Here is a 17838-nt window from a genome sequence, read left to right as displayed (position 1 = left end):
CATGACAATGTCAACTGTGCTCTATCGCTACAGTTATCGTCTCATCCACCATCTCCAGCGCCATCAGTACAATGATCTTGTCCACGCGCGCACATGATGAGGCCAAAGGTGAGCACGTGATCGGTCATCAGGGGGAGGCATCAAGCCCATATGCCTGATCAGCCGCTGCGAGTGGATGGCGGCTGTGTGATGAGGCCATGTACACCGCTGCAGCATGTTCATGTCGTCGCAACCGGCCTCTGGTTCAGCCGTGGCTCTCGTTCACCGCTCGCCCGCTCGCCGCTCGTCGCTGGCCGCTCGTCTCTGCACCCGTCTCGCTCCAAGCAGAGCAGTCGACACTAAGCGTTCCAGACACATCCCCTCCATACGCAACCACCAGCACAGGCATTCTCTCCTGTGACAACCTCTTTGCACGGCATTACAGCTACCGATCCCGTGTGTGATCGAGTGGTTGGCTGGCGACTTGCTTGACCTGCGTGTTGGGCTTTGAGCTTCCATTGGAAGGTCCGTCGAAGGCGTTCGAAGTTTCTCATTCGCTTCCATCGAAGGAATAGAAGGTTGCTCGTTGACAAAAAGACTCGCTTGGTGACCGACTCCATCTTTTTGCACCAAAGGCTCGAACAGATACATACCTGTATCTTGGCTGTTGTGACCATCGTCATCGTCCTCCTCCCTCCTCCTTCTCATCCTTAACCTACACACCCTTTGCCCTCCTCGTTAGCGCGCAAGGAAATCCATTTGATGCCCAAAGGTGTGACAACAACAACAACGACAATCTTTACCACCGCTGAGACGTTCGTGAATCGGCTCAAAACCACTTGCACCAAGACATAGCCTCTAGCTGCTTCTGCATCGACCGCTCTGCCCACTATGGCTCTTGCTGCCGGTGGCCTGGCCGATGCTGACCTCCTCCCGCCGTTTCTCCGCTCTCTGCGGACCATCGTCGATACCGAGACCGATGCGGTCGTATGGCGCGCCGACGGCGCCCATTTCACCATCCTCGACCCGCCGGCCTTTGCCGCCAACGTCCTGCCGCGACACTTTAACCATGCCAAGTTCAAGTCGTTTGTCCGCCAGCTCAACAACTTTCGTTCTCCAAGGTTGCCGGCCCGGCCAACGCCTTGGGCCCCTGCACCTTTGCTCACGACTACTTTCTCCGCGAGCCCCCGAGCTCATCCATCGCATCAAGCGCAAGCCGCAGAAGCGTCGCCGCGGCCAGCTGACCCGCGCCGCTCGCATCGCCGCCACCGGCAACCCGCCTGCAACCTCGGATGCCGCTCGCGTCACTGACCTGCGCGTTGAGGTCGAGTCGCTCAAGCGTACCCGCGACGAGTACGAGCACGCCATCGACTCGATGGCCATGCGCCAGGCCGACATGGAGCGCCGCGTCGCCGACCTCGACGCCACTGCCGAGGCTCTTCGCGACCAGGTTGATGCCGCGCGCAACCAGCATGCCGCCCTCGCCGCCGCTATCGACAACCTTCGCGCCGTCCTCCCGCCGGGCTTTACCGCCGCCATGGCCCCGCAGGCCTCGGTCCCAGTCGCCCCTGCGCCCATGGACCTCGCCGCGCCGCAGCAGCCCATTGCCACCCGCCTCCACAACGAGACCCTCGATCTGATCTTTGGCACTATCGTCTCGCCGACCCTCTCCACCGACTCGGACGGCCCTTTCCCGCCGGTCTCGCTCCGCCCGGGCCTCTCCGCCACGCCTCCCCTGCCCGTTGATGACCGCCACGACTACACCCGCCCGCTCAAGCGCGCTCGTCCGCTCGCCCCGATCGATGCCCCCAAGGATCATCACGCCCACGACCCATTCTGGACTCACGCCGGCGCTCTCCTCACCCCGACCTGGGCCTCGCGCACATGACCCCCCCCCCCCCCCCCCCTCCCACGCACACGTGCCTCACACAAAAATTGCCCAAATTCGATCACCCACGTCCCAAATTGGACCGACCATACCACAGCTGAGCCACTGCTACAGCCGCCACAGCCGCCACAACCACTAGCATCGTCACCGTCACACCTCTCTCCGTCCACAATGCACCCTCCCCGCCCCCACTTCCTCGTGCCCCTCCTCTCCCTCTCCCTCATCCTCACCCTCACCCTCCTCCCGCTGGCCAGCGGCACTCCGGCTCGGCCGGACATTGCTCAGTGCCGAACAGAGCGCCTCCTCTCCGACTCTACCATCTTCTCATGTGGGCCATCGGACTCTGCAAGCGCTATGATTGTCTCGGACAAGTTGCGATTGGCGAGAGGCTGGGATGTCGTCATCGGATGTGCTTCCTCGGCTACCATTGTTCTCGTCACGAACGATGGCTCTGCTACCTTTGCCCCTCCCACCGTCATCGCGAGCGAGTTTGTCAATGGCATCGCTCATCTGACAACAGCCCTCATCGACGCCGATGCCCATTGGGATCTCGTCGCGGCTTCAGCTGGCAACTCGTCCGTCGTCTGGATACGCAACATCGACTCGGCTGGCTCCTTTGCCGCCCCCCAGCTCGTGGCTGACAATCTCGACGCCGTCGCCGCCGTCGCCGTCGGTGACGTCAACGGTGACGGAAGCAACGACGTGGTTGCTGCGGTCGAGAATGCTCAGCAAATTGTGTGGATCGCTAACAATGGTACCGGCACCTTTGCGCTTCCTCTCGTCATCGACAGTGGCAGCCTCAATGGCGTCCGCGCCGTCGCCCTTGGTGACATCAACGGCGACGGTCGACTCGACGTCGCCGCCACACCGGCGTTTGAAGACGTCGTTGTGTGGTACGCCAATCATGTGGCCATCAATGGCACCTTTTCGTCGCGCCGCATCGCCATGACCGCAACCGATGACGTCTCGGACGTTGTCCTCGCAGACCTGGACTCGGACGGCATTCTCGACATTGCCGCCGTCTCGCTCGCTGATGACAAACTCGCGTGGGCTCGCGGCGTCGACGGTGCCGGCACCTTCTCACCGCAGATTGTCGTCTCTACCGCGCTCAACGGTGCCCGCTCGGTCATCGCCGTCGACGTCGACTCGGACGGAGACCTTGACCTTGTCGCCTCGGCCGTCTACGCCAACATGCTCTACTGGGCCGAGAACGTCTCGCCTGCTCGCGGCTTTGGCCCTGCCCAGAGGCTTGCTGTCGACTTTACCGACCCGTCTGCGCTCGCAGTCGCAGACATCGACGGTGATGGCCGCCGTGACATCATCGCCTCCAGCGCCGCTGGCACAGGCCCCGTTGCCTGGTTCCGCAACACTCCGCCGAGCTCGACGTGGTCGTCCGACATCACCATCACCTCTACCGCCGACGGCATCCGTCACATCACTGTCGCAGACATCGATGCTGACGGTGACCTCGACGTCGTCTACGTCAACTACGGCGACGACTCCATCCGCTGGGTGAGCAACACCAACGGCGCCGCCGACTTTGCCGACCCACGCACTATTACCACCGTTGCCGATGGCGTTACTGCCGCCGCTGCTGCCGACATCGACAACGACGGCGACCTTGATCTCGTCTCGGTCTCAGAGCGCGACTCAAAGGTTGCCTGGTACGAGAACCTCGATGGTCGCGGCTCGTTTGGCCCGCAACAAGTCATCACCACCACCCATCCCGGCGCATTTGCCCTCCGCGCCCTTGACTTTGACCACTCGGGCTCCATCGACATCATCTACGCCGCCGTCGACGACGACTCGATCGTGTACCTCTCCAACACCGATGGCCGCGGCTCGTTTGCATCCCCGGTTGTCGTCAACGCTGCCTGCGCCGGCGCCGCCTCGGTCGCCGTCGCAGACCTCAACGACGACTCCGAGTTTGACGTCATCGTCGCCTGCCGTGGCAGCGACAAGGTCGAGTGGCACGCCGGCGTTGGCGATGGCTCTTTCGGCCCTGCCCAGCCCGTTGAGACCACTCTCAATCGTCCCGTCGACGTGCAGCCGGCAGACATGGATGCTGACGGTGACATTGACGTTGTCATTGTTGCTTCGCTCTCTGCTGCGGTTGTCTGGCGCGAAAACTCGGACAGCGCCGGAACCTTTACCACCACGAACACCATTGCCTCAGGTGTGGACCTTGCTGGCATCGCCTCTGTCACCGTCGCCGACTTTGATCTCGACGGCGACCTCGACATCGCCGTCGCCATCTTTGATGAGAACGTTTTCTCCTGGTTCGAGAACTACGCTAGCGGCGTCTCGTGGTCGTCCAAGCGGGATATGTACAGTGGCTCGGGTGCCTTTGCCATCACTGCCGCCGACATCGACGCCGACGGCGACAGCGATCTCATCGTCGGTACTCAGTACTCGGACAAGCTCGTCATGCTCACCCGCTATCTCCGCGGCCCGTTCCACAACTACTCTGCCCCGGCAGTCGCCTACGCTCCGACATCGCTTGCTTGCTCCTCCGCGCCACACACCCTTGCATGCATCACCGAGAGCCTCGGCGCGCTCTCGTGGTGCGAGCAGCAGACACTCCTTCTGCCATCTGCTGACTTTGTCAACTGCCGCCGTGACACTCACATCCTTATCGAGCGTCCGGTTGCCCTCGCGCCTCTCTCCTCCTCCGGCCGTGTCGCCATTAACTGCACCGCGGCCGGCGGCGGTGTCACCTTTCGGGTCACGCCCCACAGCTCGCCGCTCATCGACACGCTTGGCCATCTCGCGATCTCCGGCATCGACATTGTTGGCATGACCACCGGCCGGAGCTCGCTCTACGCCTCGCCGGGCATTCGCGCTGATGGCGCAGGCGTCCGTCTTCGCCTTGCTGCGCTCACCGTCTCGCCAGTTCGGCTGGTACCCTCCCGGGCATCCAGTATCTGCACGAGGGCCGCGGTGGTGCACTGCTCGCATCAGGCGGCGCCGAGCTCGATTTGGCCGCCGTTACCATGACACACAACTCGGCGTCGTTCCGCGGCGGGCGCTCTTTGCCACTGGCGCCGGCACCCGGGTCACCACTACCGATCTGACCCTCGCTCACTGCACCGCCGGCGAGCAGGGCGGTGGGATGGCCATCGTCGGCAGTGCACACCTTCGCGCTCACGCCAACACGCTCATCAATGCCTGCACTGCCGCCAACACCGGTGGCGGTGGTCTCTTTGTCGGTACGACGGCCATCGCCAATCTCGACGCCGCGCCGCAAATCACCGCCAACGTCGCAGCCGGCAATGGACTCGGTGGCGGCATCCTTGCCGACGCCGGCAGCACACTCTCCGTCACGTCCGCTATCTTTGCCAACAACGTCGCCAGTTCGGGCGGCGGCATCGCTGTCGTCGATCCCCAGCTTGTCGCCGAGACGCTGCGCGCCACCGCTAGCGTGGACGTGCCCATGGCTCGTGGTGCCGCCGCCGCCTCTGCCGGCCCGACCGCCATCCCCAGCATCGAGCTCGTCGATGTTGCCCTCACCGACAACAGCGCTTCTTTGTTTGGCGATGCTGTCTTTGCCTGCGGCGCTTCCATTGCTATGCGCGGCGCCGCTGCATCATGGCGAAGCAGCTCTAAGCATGCCTTTGTCTGCGCCGCTGACGGCTTTGCGCCGAGCCTGGCCTCGTCTGTCGGCCTCCCTTGGCTCCGCATTGCGCCCGACGCCTGGTCCGCGCTGGTGGAGACCGGCGCCGGCAAGATCGCCGGCCCTTTGGCAACGCTCGAGTGGGCCAGCCTTCCGCGGACTTCTGTCCCATCGGGCGAAGCCATCGAAGGTGCCATCCGCGGCCGTGACATGTTTGGCCAGAGTCTGATCGAGCCGCACGTCACGCTTGTGCTGAGCTACGACACTCCGCAGAGCTCCGCTCTCGTCGGCGGCGTGGCAACAACCCCACTGGTGACAACGGCAGTCGCCTCTCCCACCGCTGCTGTCTACGTCACCGCTGGCGCCGAGACCAACATCCCGCTGGCGGTCGACGTGGCGCTGGGCGTCGACGCGCGCCTGGCCGCATCGGGAGCCACCGTCGGCATGCCTGTTTCTCCGCTCCGTGCGAGCATGACGGTCGGCGGGTGCGCAGCGGGTGAGGGTGGCGTCGCCCGCACCATCGACGGCGTTGATGTCATTGCCTGCGCGCTCTGCCCGTCCGGTACCACCTCGCCAGGCGACGGCAGCCTCGCGAGCTGCACTGGCACTCTGAGTTGCCCGGAAAACACGTTCCGGACGCCGAGCAACGCGTCGACCGACGGATCCGGCTCTGTCTGCGTCTGCAAGTCCGGGTTCTGGAGCCCGAGCATGACTGTCGACACGGCGTGCGAGCTCTGCCCGCGCGGCGGCGTGTGCGCCGGTGAGCTCGAGCCGCCCGTCGCGGCACCGGGCTTCTTCCCGGACGCTGCTGGCTCGACCCTCTTTGTGGCGTGCCCGAACGAGCGCGCGTGCGCCGGCGATGGCACCTGTTCATCAGGCTACACCGCTCGGCTGTGCGCCGAGTGCGACCGTGGGTACTATCGGCTCGGCTCGGTGTGCCACAAGTGTAACGGCGGGCGGAACGCGCTCGTCATCACGCTGCTTGTCCTCGGCATCCTAGCTGTCTGCTGGATGCTCCTTGGCTTCAATCTCGCCGAGAGCATGCGGTACAAGTTTGCAGCGGCCATGATCGGCCTCAACGGCCTTCAGATCTCGGCGCTGTACGGTAAGCTCGACCTCGACTGGGGTGATTTTGCCCAGCTCTACTTTGACCTCGCATCGGCGCTGAACGTCGATCTTGGCCTCACCGCACCCGAGTGCGCCGTTGTCACCAACGCCGACGTCTGGGTCCTCAAGTGGGTCCTCACGCTCGCGCTCCCGCTGTTGGCGGCCATCATTGTCGGCATCGGCGCTTGCGCAATCGTCGTCGGGCGTCAAGCCGGGCTTGGCTTGCTGGCCGCCATCAATGGCCGCCGGCTCGTCGGTGCCTACGGCCGCACTGTCTTCCAGATCCTCGTCCTGCTCTACCTCCCGCTGGCGCGGGCCTCGTTTGCCGTCTTTGGCTGCCGCCGCGACGAGAGCCGCCGTTGGGTCATGGACGCAGACCCGGCTCGGAGCTGCTACAACAGCGCGTGGTGGCGCGGCCTATTTGCCCCGGGTCTCCTGGCAGTCGCCGGCTACGGGATCGGCGTCCCGGCAGCCGTCGTCGCCGTCTTGTGGCAGAAGCGCCGGCACCTCGATCCAGTGGCCTTTCAGCTCCAGTACGGCTTTCTTGTTGGCCGTTTCACCGGCAACACATGGTGGTTCGAGGCGGCAATCATGGCCCGCAAGGCCGGCGTTGTCATCGCCATGACCTTTGTCTTTGCCGACGAGGGCAAGGCCAACACCGCGCTTGTTATCCTCGTCGCCGCACTCGTCCATCTTGCGCTCGCCCGGCCGTACGCCGCCGGCTTTCACAATGCGGTCGCCGGCATCGTCCTCGCCGCCACCAGCCTCGTTCTCTACGGCGGTACCTTTGACGAGCGCGAGTCACGGCGCATCGCCGTCGCTGTCGGCATCATCGTCAACGTCCTCGCCATTGTCCTCGGCAACGCCATTGACATCCTTCGCATGGTCCGCAACGAGAAGGCTGTCGAGGCAGATGAATTTTACGTCTCGGGCGTGTTTGCCAACGCTGACGGCTTTGATGACGCCGCCGACCTCGACCCGGCAACGCAAAGCCGGATGGGCGATGGCGAGAGCGTCCTGCTCGCCGATCTTGGCCACCGGCACGAAGCCTCTGCTCAGGTTGCCTCTCTCGACACCATAGCCGACTCGGGCTGCTCCAGCAGCATCATCACCGGTGTCGGCATGGACTCCAGCTTGTTCAAGCACACGCCGCCGCCATCCATAGTCGGGTCGAACGGGAGCGCTCCCGCTCCCGCTCCCGCCATCGGCTCGGTCGGCTCCTCGTCGTCAAACTGAGCTCGGTACTGCTACTCTAGCGACGCGAAGCCAAACACCATCCACGCCAGAAGCGTCTTGGCCATGAGCGAGATAAGGACAAAGATGACTTCGCCTGTGAGTGCAGACCACCCGAACCGTGAGTTGGTGATGGCCAAGTTGAGCGGAAAGGCAAGCGTGGCGACCATCTGAAGAGCTACCAGCGCCACGAGAAAGCTCGGGTACGCGCCGCCGGCCATGGCGGCATAGAGAACAATCACCAGCCACGGCATGCCGCCGGCAAAGCAGCCAAACCCGAACAAAGTCCAAGAAAGACTGCCAGTCGTCCGGACGTTGGCCTCTGCTGCAGAACCGAGCGCAAAGCATGCCACCATCGACGACGTGAGCATGAGCAGCGCCGCAAGATCCGTCACACCGGCAATCATGGCGATGAGCAAGTACATGATGACAGCCGGTATACCCATGGCCAGCCAGCGAAGCGAGCCGGCTCGACGACGGATCTGCGTGGAATAACGGTCAAAGCCAACAGAAGCGAGGAGAGCAAGGCCGGCGGCCTCGAGACCGACGTACAAAGCAGTTGTCGAGGCGAGATTGACCGAGAAGAGCACTTTGGCCTGAGGGATAGCGAGAAGACCAGGCGCAGCGTTGGAAAAGCTCGCAGTCACCGGCACGCTTGCTATTCCTCCTCGAGCGAGAAAGACTATCGCCTGTACCGCATGAAGGATGGCGACGATGACCAGCCAGATGCGGAGCTCAGCAAAGGCTGTCCGCCGCACCGACTTTTGCGTCGCCTCTCCGCCGCCGTTCCGCACATACCGCGCCGCCGCACCCGGTACGCCCATAATGGGTGCCGGTGGCGCGTCCCTGCCCAACTCGTTGCCCGCCACTTGTCGTCGGTGGAGCGACATGACCTGAGTCAAGCTACCTCTCGTACCGTCCGCTCCGAGGCACTCCGCTCCGTTCATACCACCCAGAGAAGCATTCGGCCGCATCACAGAAGAAAAAATGTCAGCTCCTCACCCCCCACCCCCCACCCACTTGCGACCCTCCCAACAATTTGTGTCGTCAACACTCGCACCCCCCACGCCACATCACCACAACCGGTGCATACACACACACACGTAGGCGCACATGCCAGCACGCTTGCAAACACCTCACCCGTCGTCACCGCTCGCCGCTCTGTCTATGGCCGCTGGTGGGCGCAGGTACGAGTGGGCGTTCGAGGCCCTGCCGGAAGCGCTCCCCACCGACGCGGAGGAGCTGTCGCTGGTCGGAACCGACTGCCGGTCGATCGTCGCCCTCGGCGCAGCGCTGAGCTCGCCGTCGCTGACCACTGTCCGGCTCATGTCGCACGGCTCGCTGCGATCGCTCGACGGCATCGGCGTTGCGCTCCATATAACCCATCTCATTTGTCCCAGCAATCGAATCGGCTCGCCGCTCGCAAAGCAAACGCTCTCGCTGCCGGCCCTCGTTGCCCTCAACCTCGCAGGCAACGAGCTGACGAGCCTGCCGACATCGGCCGAGCTCGATGCCCCAATGCTTGCCGATCTCGATGTTGCTGACAATGCGCTGACCGACCTCGCCGGTGTCGGTCGGCTTGCCGCGCTCACCAAGATCAACCTCTCGGGCAATCGCCTAGCCTCGCCCGCGGTTCTCTCGAAACTTGCAAGGCTGCCCCGCCTTGCACACTTGGCGCTGGCCGATCCGCACGCCCGGGCAACCCGCTCGCGCGGCATCCGTCGTATGTCGACCTTGTACTCCACCACATGCCCGCGCTGTCAAGCCTCGACGGCCTGCGGGTGGCCGAGAGCCGAGTCGCCACCGCCCGCGATGCTCACCTCGCCGCCGAGCGCGAGTTTGCGGCTACGCGCGCCGCGGCGGTTGATTCCGCGCGGCGAGCTGCTTCTGCAGCAGCTATCCGTGCCCGTGCCGCCACCAACGCCCACGATCGCGCTTGTCGCGTGCTCGATGCCGAGTGGACGGCGCTGGTGAGCGCCGTCACCGACGCCACGGCCGCGCTCGACGCCGAGTACGCCGCTGCTGCTGCTGCTGCTTCCGCACGGCTCGCCTCTGCCGAGGCCCAGCTCGCGAGTCTCGGGCCACGCTATACGGAAGCCTTTTCTGCACTCGACACTGCGATGGCGGACGCGCGTGCTGCCATTGATGCCCGCACACGTGCGTTGACCTCACACGCTGCGCACGCCGCGCGGCTAGACATCCGAACGCTTGCTGGCGGTGCCCTTGTCCCACTTCCGCTCGCGTCGCCCGCAGGAGCTGCACTCTCGGCGCTTGTCGCTGATCTCGCGCCCGGCTACAAGCTTGCCATCCACGCTGCCTATGAGGCGTCGGCAACGCCAGCAATGGCATCGGCTGAGTACCCGCCAGGCCTCAGCTATGTCGTTTGTGCCAAGGTCGACGACGCCCTGCTCTCGACCGGCAATGTCGGTGAAACAGCTTGCTCAAAAACAGACACGCTCCTTGCCGCACTCGACACCGTGACCATCGAGCCGGGCCGGCCGGTCTACATCGGCATCCTGGACGGAGGCGGCAGCCTCCGCTTTCTCATCCACCTGGGCGCTCCGTTTGATTTGGCCGAATCACGACTAACATCTGATGTTGTTGTCGATGCCGCCGCATCCGCCCAGAAACTGCTTGACGAAGCGCTCGATATTCTGGCCAGCTACGCCTCCTCTGCAAGCACGTCATACCCACGCTCGCTCTCGCCTTCTGCCGCCGCAGCGCTCCGTGCTGCTCTCTGTGCCGATAGCAGCGCGAGTGGCAACCAGGACAGGCTGTCACCTATTTGGGGCCACGTGAGTCAAGCCAATTAAAATGCGGATAAGCGGTCTGTCAAACGTTTTTTCCTCCCACAGTCCACCCTCGCGAAGACCCGATTTTTTCCCACAGCGGATAGGAATGGTCATCACCTCGCTCCAGAACGCGGTGGGGCGTGGGAACAAGAGCATAGCCGAGATATTGTGGGAAGGTTTAGCGAGCAAACAAGGCGACACAGGTATACTTGGAACGTTCTTGCTTGCTTGCTCTGTGACCACGGTGCCGCGCCATGCCACACCGTGTTGTCCTCTTCAAGCGCGGCCATGTCACCGTGAAGGCCAATGCGCTCTGCGACTCGTATGTCTTCAATGAGCTTATCAAGGTCCTCGACGCAGGCGGGCCGGACGAGAGTCGCCCAGAGAGCGGAAGCGAAGCCCAACAGAGCCCTGGTCCACATGAAGTACATGCGGTTGGCTCACCCGGTTCTGGGGGCTCGGTCGGCTCGGCTGGCTCGGCTGGCTTGTCGCCTCACGCACTCGCAGACTCGGAACAGCTCGCGGCGAGCCATCACGGTCGGCTGGAGTCTATTCCGGGCTCCATAGGTCTGGTCCAAGGCCTCTCGGCTTCGTCGTCATCGTCACTGGGACGGGAGACGGCGCCGCCGCGGAGGGTCGACTGGCTCGGCAAAGGCTCGACAGAGTCTGGTGAGAGCGGAAAGTCGGACGAAGGAACAGACGTCGACGATGATGTCGGCTCAACCGCGACCATCAAGTCGGTCAAGTCAAGCCGGTCGACCAAGTCGCTCCGCTCGAGACGGATTGCCAAGAAGGTCAAGTCGATCGATGTGTCGTGGCAAGGTCTCGACCGCGAGAAGACCCGCACGCTCTGTGCCACGCTGTCGTTGTTGCCGCGGCTCGAGGCTGTCGTCTTCTCGCACAACCGACTCAAGGCCCAAGGTATGGTGTATGTGGCACGCATGCTTGTGAATGCACCGCTCACAAGACTTTCTCTCTGTGACGTCTCGCTCGACGTCGATGGACTTGCGGTGCTTTCCCGCGGCATCCGAGGCTGTCCCACCCTCCGTGTGCTAGACGTCTCACACAACCCACTCGGATCGGCTGTCACCGAGGGATCGCTCGATCTCTCACAAATCGACCTCGACGAGCAAGCGCAGACGTCTGCCAACCTCAGCAAGTACGCGGGGCGCATCTTTGCTGCCGTCCAGCTCGATGAGCTCCGTCTGGTGGCATGCAACTTTGGCGATAGCGACGTCCATGCGCTCCTCGCCGCCATGGTCGACGTGCCTGGCGGCGAGGTCTTTCCAGCTCACATTGACCTCGCCAAGAACGCCATCACCGACTCGAGTGCCTCACAAATTGCCTTTGTGCTCGCGCATCCCAAGTCAACGATCTCGTCGATCTGTCTCGACTACAACCACCTCGGTCCTGGTGGTGCCTCAGTCATCGCAGCCGCACTCCCAGCCGCCACCTCGCTCACTGTGCTCGGCATCGCCGACAACGAGCTCTTTGACGACGGCGTCGCTGCCATCGCGCAGACACTCGCCCGTGCGCCCGCCCTTGAGGAGCTCAACATTGCCGCCAACTTTGTATCAGACGATGCCATGGGCGCTGTCGCCCGAGCGGTTGTTCTCAACGCCCGCATTGCGCGAGTTGATTTGAGCGGCAACGACGTAACCGATGCTGGCGTCCATGAGTTAATCTGCCTTCTGGAGCTGTTCCCGACCCGCCCGCCTCTCGAGCTTGCTGTGGACAACAACTCGGTCACTCCCGAGACTGCTCAGCAGCTGACCGATGCCATCGCGCGCATCGCTGACAACGATCGCTTCGACAGCACGTTCTCTGTCCCACAAGCCGTCCTCGACGCCGCCTTTGTCTCGCATCCGGTATCCACACACGACCCACTCACTTTGCTCCAGGCACAGGACACCCGCATGGCGACGGCGGCGGGCCGTCTCCTCGCCGGCCCGCATCACTCGTCGCTGACCATCGAGCGCGCCCGAACCGCAGACGTTCTCGCCGACCTCGAGTCCAAGTTCCCGGGTGTCACCGATGCCTTTTACACTGTGTACGCCCAGATGCAGGCTGCTGCCCTCGGTCCCAAAGGGTCGGCTATCCCCGCCTGGTGGTCCGACAGCGCCCATGAGCTGCCGGTAGCCCGCCCTGCGAGTACCGATGAGCAACCACCCCAGCTCGGCGTCGCCGAGCCCGCCGGTCAGGGGCAGAAGCCTGTCGAGAACAAGAGCAACGAGAGGGAGAGCCAAAGTGCGCAAGCTTCTTCGCGCTTTCCTGTCTCGCTCCGCGACGTTGCCTACGCCAGCTCCTCGGGCTTGGTGACTGGGTCAGCCTCGCCGACCAACTCACGGGGCACAACCGGTGGCGCCTCGCTTGCTTCACTGCCATCGTCGCAGTTGTCGGGCTCGGGCTTGGGCTCGGGCATGCATGTCGCGGATTCTGGGTTGCCCCTCTGCCGCGTCAATAGCTCGGGCGTGCGGATCAAGAGCATTGCACGACAGGATGAGGTCCACCGATCGTCGTCGTCGACTGCGTTTCACTTTTACTCGTGACAAGCCTCGCTCAGCAGCTATCGGTGGTGACCGAGAGCGCGCGCGCATAGGCTTGCGGCATGTGCGAGGTAAACGCGTCGGGAGCAAGCGTCAGGCCCGCGGCGAGTGCACCGGGCTCACTCTCGTTGACAATCTCGCCGCCATTGTCGACGACCAAAACCGTGCCGGCGACAACGAGATTGGCCTCGAGGCCCGGGCTGGAGAGCGACGGGAGGTCGGTCGGCGCAGGCAGCAGAGCGGCACCGGCGTCGACCTGCTCGCCAAGAAGAATGGCCGGGACCAGCGCAGCTGCGCTTGTAGCGAGTGCGACAAGCGGTGCCGTCACCCGCGCTGCCACGTGCGAGGCCGTCAGTCGTGGCAGGGCGTCGGCGGTGGCTACGTAGACAACAACTGTTCTGCGGACCACGTCCTGGATCGCGTACCGGTGCGACACAAACGGAAGCGGGGCGTATGCAAGTGCGCGGACAGTGGCTGCGGGTGCAGCCTCGCGCATCGGCTCGACAAGGTAGAGCGCGAGGAGCGCGGCAACCGAGCCGCCGAGAGAGTGCCCGGCCACCACCACGGTGGCCGGCGCAGCCTGTGCCAGAGCCAGCCGTGCGAGCTCTGGTCCGATCTCGTCGCGGAGTGTAACCGCGAGCTCGTGCGCCTCGCGCGCCACAAAGTTAGCATCATCGAGCTTGAGCGGTGGCTTGACAAGTGCCGAGGTCACAAGCTCGTCCAAACTGCGCGGCGCGGCAATGGCAACGACAATCACGCTATTAGCGGTGTCCTCCAGCACTGCGTAGTTGAGCGCGCGGCCGTCGGTCTGTCCACGCGCACGCACCACCCGCAGCTCGTCGCCAGCAACCGAGCTCACAAAAGCATCAAACGACGGATACGCTGCTGCAACCTCTGGCTCGGCCGAAAGCTTGATAAGCGCAGCCTCACCGTACGCTGCGATCGCCAGCGGCATGTACATACGCCCCAAGTTGACGAGTGCTGCAGCCTCGGATGACGAGCCCGCAGCCCGCGGCTGCGACGCCCGCGCCCGCCAAGGAAGCCACGACGACCACGACGAGCTTGTCGCAGGCGCAGCTTCTGTTTCGACTCTTGGCTTGCGCTCGCTTGCACTCGCGCCCCGCTCGTGCTGATGCAGCAAGGCCAGCGCGGCCACTGCTGATCCGCCCGAGAGGAGACGGCTGCCGAGCGCAGACCGCGCGTCCGACGGCTCGAGCGCAGCGTGGGCGGCGGCGTACCACAGCGCGAGCGTCATGCGCTTGGCCTCGGGCAAGGCCGCCATGTTTCCATCAGCAGCCGTCCATGCGCTCAGCGCAGCAGCGTGTGAGCCGATGGCGGTCTGCAAGATGTCCACGTCGAGCTGCCATGCATGCACGTTCATGGCCGGGCGAAGCCAGCGATCAACCGAGTCCGGGCGCTCCCAGCTCCGCCAGGCTACCACCAGCGGCGCATTGTCAAAGTCGTCTGTCGCAGCTGGTGCCGGAGCCGAGGACGAAGCCGAGGCGACTGAGGCGATGGTTGCAGCGGCCCACGAGCCGGTGCGGAGGGCGAGTTCTAGGGCGAGCAGCGATGACTGTGCCGAAAGTGATGATGCGGTGATCGAGGTGCGTGCAGCCCACGAGCCGAGAGCGATGGCCGAGAGAGCCGAAGAAATGGCTGAGCCACCAGGCAGGAGCGAGGGGACGACGAGGGCGGTCGAAGAGGCGAGGAGCGAGGAGAGGCCGAGGGCCGATGACGCCGCTGTGGATGAGAGTGCGAGGCCCCACCTCGAGACAAACAGTCCTGCCGATGCTGTGTATGCCCCTACCCGTGCAAGCCTGCCGAGGGTCGGCTGTATGCCCTGGTTGCCGTTGCTGGCCATGGCGAAGGGAAGGCGACGGGTGTTCCACGACGGCGGCTTTTGGGAACATTGGCACCAGCCGAATGGCACAATGCAGGCACAACGATTAACTCACGTTTGCACAATGCAGGGATGAGACACAACGATTAACTCACGTTTGTATAATGCAGGGATGAGACACAACGATTAACTCACGTTTGCATAATGCAGGGATGAAACACAACGATTAACTCACGTTTGTATAATGCAGGGATGAGACACAACGATTAACTCACGTTTGCATAATGCAGGGATGAAACACAACGATTAACTCACGTTTGCACAATGAAGAGATGAGACACAACGATTAACTCACGTTTGTATAATGCAGGGATGAAACACAACGATTAACTCACGTTTGCACAATGCAGAGGTGCATATCCCTCTTCCTTCAACATAGCACCCACAGCCCACACACATATCCCCATTCTCCTACTAATCCCCTCCCTTCCGCCCATCTCCCTTCCACAAGCATCCTCCACAACCCACGCCACCCTTGGATAACTCTGGGCTTCCTCGGCCCGCTCCCCGCCCTCACGTCATTCGCGAAACAACTATAGGCGACACGCGCAGCTCTCGTCTCGGCCACTGGCAGCTCATCCACACGCACACACGAATGTCGAGTAGAAGGTCAAGGTCAAGGCAGAAGGGATCCAGTAGGTCGCAATCGAAGGATGCTCGGTCGGCGAGCAAGAAGTCATCGTCGAGGTCGAGGCGGGCAAGCACGCGCGCAGGCGGTGCTCAGGCTCGCGCGCGACTGGCGGATGACGAGTACCCCGCCCCGCCGCAACCGTCGGCCATCTCGAACAAGGACGTCTTTCTCAACGTCTACGATCTCTCACACGAGCCGGCCGTCGCTGCGCTCAACTCGCTGTTCCAGATCGATCTGCGGCCGCCTAGCCGCGGCAGAAGGAGTTCGGGCTCGGGCCGGGGAAGAGAGCGTCAGGCAAGCATGTCGGCGCGCGTGTACTGGTCGGGCAAGGCGAGCAAGTCGCTGGGAGGTGCGTTCCATGCTGGCATCGAGGTCCGCGGCAAAGAGTGGTCGTTCGGCCGCGCTGATCCCGACTCGGACATTCCTCCCAGCGCCACGGGCGTCTTTGCCGTCGAGCCACGCCTCCACCCGATGCATCGCTACCGATGTACGGTCTACCTCGGGCAGACGTCGGCCGGGTGGCTCCGTGTTCGGCGGCTCATCTCCCAGCTTAAGGACGAGTTTTGCTGTGGCGACTATCACCTCCTCCGCAACAACTGCGTGGACTTTTGTGCCGCCGCTGCCGCCGCCCTCGGCGTCGCTCCGCCACCGGAGTGGGTCAATCGCTGGGCCAAGACCGCGCTCCGAGCCATGGATTCTTCGCCTGAGGCCAAAGCTGCCGCGCTCGCTTCACTCGGCATTGGCCTGGGCGCTGTCGCCGTCGCAGCCGCTTCGTGGCTCAATCGTGCCCTGGGCTCGTCCGACACCGCGACATCGTCGTCGACCACCACCGCAACGATGACGACAAGTGCATCGACTGCCTCCGAGTCCTGGTCCTCGTGATGTCCGCCAAAGGCATGCCCGCGCGCTTTACTGTGGTCGGAGCCAAGCGTAAAGTCCCATCACTCGTCTCGCCTCGTCGTCATGTCCGACAACAGCTCGAACTTCACCCTTGCCTCGGAATCAGGTCTCGTCGCCACGCTCTCACCGCTCGGCGCTGCGTTACGCAGCCTCACGCTATCCTCTCCCCCATCGTCACCATCGCGCGCCGAGTCTGCTATCGGAGCCATTCAGTGCGCCAAGTGCGGGAGCAACAGCCGCGCGGCGGCCTGGACGACGCGATCAGTAGTCCTGGGCCTCGCCTCCGACGACGCCGCTCGCAGGCATGCGGGCCCGTACCTCGGCGTGACAGTCGGGCGCGTGGCCAACCGGATCGGCCATGGCGGAGAGTTTGAGCTCGATGGCGAGAGGCATCAGGCACGGGCTAACGAAGGCGGCAACTGCCTGCATGGTGGCGGAGGCGATGGCGCGCTGGATGGGCGGGTGTGGGAGATGGCCGAGCGGGTGAGCGGCAAGACCGATGGCGCCGATGCCTTTGTCGGCTGGCCCATCGCGGGCTGTGGACGGTACGATGCGGTGACGTTTGCCAGCACGATGGCCGACGGCGAGAACGGGTTCCCCGGCCGAGTCAACGTCCGCGCCACGTACGTTGTCGCCCATGGTGCGCATGCGCTCGGTATTGTGCTCGAGGGCGAGGCGGAGGCGGTCACGCTCCTTGCGCTCACGAACCACGCGTACTTTAACCTTTCTGGCGAGCCGCGCGAGGGCGGGCTCGCTGACCATCAGCTGGACCTCCACGAGGCAACGGGCGTGCTCGCCGTCGACGACGCGCTCATTCCGACGGGCGAGGTTGTGCCGTTGGCCGCCGACTCGCCGTTCGCCGCGGCGGTGGCCTCGCTCGGCTCGGAGGCCAAGCTCGAGGGCCTCGACCACAACTACGTCCTCGCTCCGCCCGACACCGCCGGTGCCTGTCGATGCATCGGCGCGCTGGTGCACGTGCCCAGCGGTCTGCGAATGCGGGTGACGACGACCAAGCCGGGCGTCCAGGTCTACACTGGCAACGGGCTCGGACACGCCGGCATCCCGATCGCCGACACGGTCCACGCGCAGTGCGCAAGTGTCAACTATGGCAACGGCTCGGCCATCTGCCTCGAGACGCAGTTCTTTCCTGACGCCATTCACCTCGGCCCGCTCCTCGGATGTGCCACGGGCGGCTCGAGCCTGGCGAGGTGTATCGGCACGAGACCTGGCTGCTGTTTGACTGACGACG

The 17838-nt window shown here is 63.9% G+C and overlaps 9 protein-coding genes across 9 annotated transcripts; 7 read left to right on the top strand and 2 right to left on the bottom strand.

Annotated features, from left to right (window-relative positions):
* Positions 1-318: 318 nt before the first annotated feature.
* Positions 319-1874, top strand: AMSG_03400 (uncharacterized protein). Its single transcript, XM_013904784.1, has one exon. It carries the CDS (start codon positions 899-901, stop codon positions 1865-1867), a length of 969 nt encoding a protein of 322 aa, XP_013760238.1. The 5' UTR covers positions 319-898; the 3' UTR covers positions 1868-1874.
* A 347-nt stretch (positions 1875-2221) lies between these two features.
* On the top strand, positions 2222-4941 carry AMSG_03399 (fibronectin type III domain-containing protein; the record flags this gene model as incomplete). Its single annotated transcript, XM_013904783.1, has 2 exons — positions 2222-4759; positions 4789-4941. The coding sequence occupies 2 exons, from the start codon at positions 2222-2224 to the stop codon at positions 4939-4941; spliced, it is 2691 nt and encodes an 896-aa protein (XP_013760237.1).
* A 38-nt stretch (positions 4942-4979) lies between these two features.
* AMSG_03398 (uncharacterized protein) lies at positions 4980-7668 on the top strand (the record flags this gene model as incomplete). The annotated part of the gene is made up of 2 exons (XM_013904782.1): positions 4980-7601; positions 7636-7668. 2 exons carry the CDS (start codon positions 4980-4982, stop codon positions 7666-7668), a joined length of 2655 nt encoding a protein of 884 aa, XP_013760236.1.
* Positions 7493-8644, bottom strand: AMSG_03397 (uncharacterized protein; the record flags this gene model as incomplete). The annotated part of the gene is made up of 1 exon (XM_013904781.1): positions 7493-8644. One exon carries the CDS (start codon positions 8642-8644, stop codon positions 7835-7837), a length of 810 nt encoding a protein of 269 aa, XP_013760235.1. The 3' UTR covers positions 7493-7834.
* Positions 8645-8987: 343 nt separating this feature from the next.
* On the top strand, positions 8988-10647 carry AMSG_03396 (uncharacterized protein; the record flags this gene model as incomplete). The annotated part of the gene is made up of 2 exons (XM_013904780.1): positions 8988-9556; positions 9586-10647. 2 exons carry the CDS (start codon positions 8988-8990, stop codon positions 10631-10633), a joined length of 1617 nt encoding a protein of 538 aa, XP_013760234.1. The 3' UTR covers positions 10634-10647.
* An 81-nt stretch (positions 10648-10728) lies between these two features.
* AMSG_03395 (uncharacterized protein) lies at positions 10729-13535 on the top strand. Its single transcript, XM_013904779.1, has one exon. It carries the CDS (start codon positions 10867-10869, stop codon positions 13159-13161), a length of 2295 nt encoding a protein of 764 aa, XP_013760233.1. The 5' UTR covers positions 10729-10866; the 3' UTR covers positions 13162-13535.
* AMSG_03394 (uncharacterized protein) lies at positions 13135-15578 on the bottom strand. The gene is made up of 2 exons (XM_013904778.1): positions 15394-15578; positions 13135-15148 (listed from the first exon to the last, which is right to left on the bottom strand). The coding sequence occupies exon 2, from the start codon at positions 15017-15019 to the stop codon at positions 13172-13174; it is 1848 nt and encodes a 615-aa protein (XP_013760232.1). The 5' UTR covers positions 15020-15148; positions 15394-15578; the 3' UTR covers positions 13135-13171.
* A 75-nt stretch (positions 15579-15653) lies between these two features.
* On the top strand, positions 15654-16571 carry AMSG_03393 (uncharacterized protein; the record flags this gene model as incomplete). The annotated part of the gene is made up of 1 exon (XM_013904777.1): positions 15654-16571. One exon carries the CDS (start codon positions 15654-15656, stop codon positions 16569-16571), a length of 918 nt encoding a protein of 305 aa, XP_013760231.1.
* Positions 16572-16652: 81 nt separating this feature from the next.
* Positions 16653-17829, top strand: AMSG_03392 (aldose 1-epimerase; the record flags this gene model as incomplete). Its single annotated transcript, XM_013904776.1, has 2 exons — positions 16653-17769; positions 17813-17829. 2 exons carry the CDS (start codon positions 16653-16655, stop codon positions 17827-17829), a joined length of 1134 nt encoding a protein of 377 aa, XP_013760230.1.
* Positions 17830-17838: the final 9 nt, after the last annotated feature.

This window comes from Thecamonas trahens (genome assembly GCF_000142905.1).
Source record: "Thecamonas trahens ATCC 50062 unplaced genomic scaffold supercont1.12, whole genome shotgun sequence".
Taxonomy (NCBI): Eukaryota; order Apusomonadida; family Apusomonadidae; genus Thecamonas; species Thecamonas trahens.
This window is presented reverse-complemented; position numbering and strand designations above follow the sequence as displayed.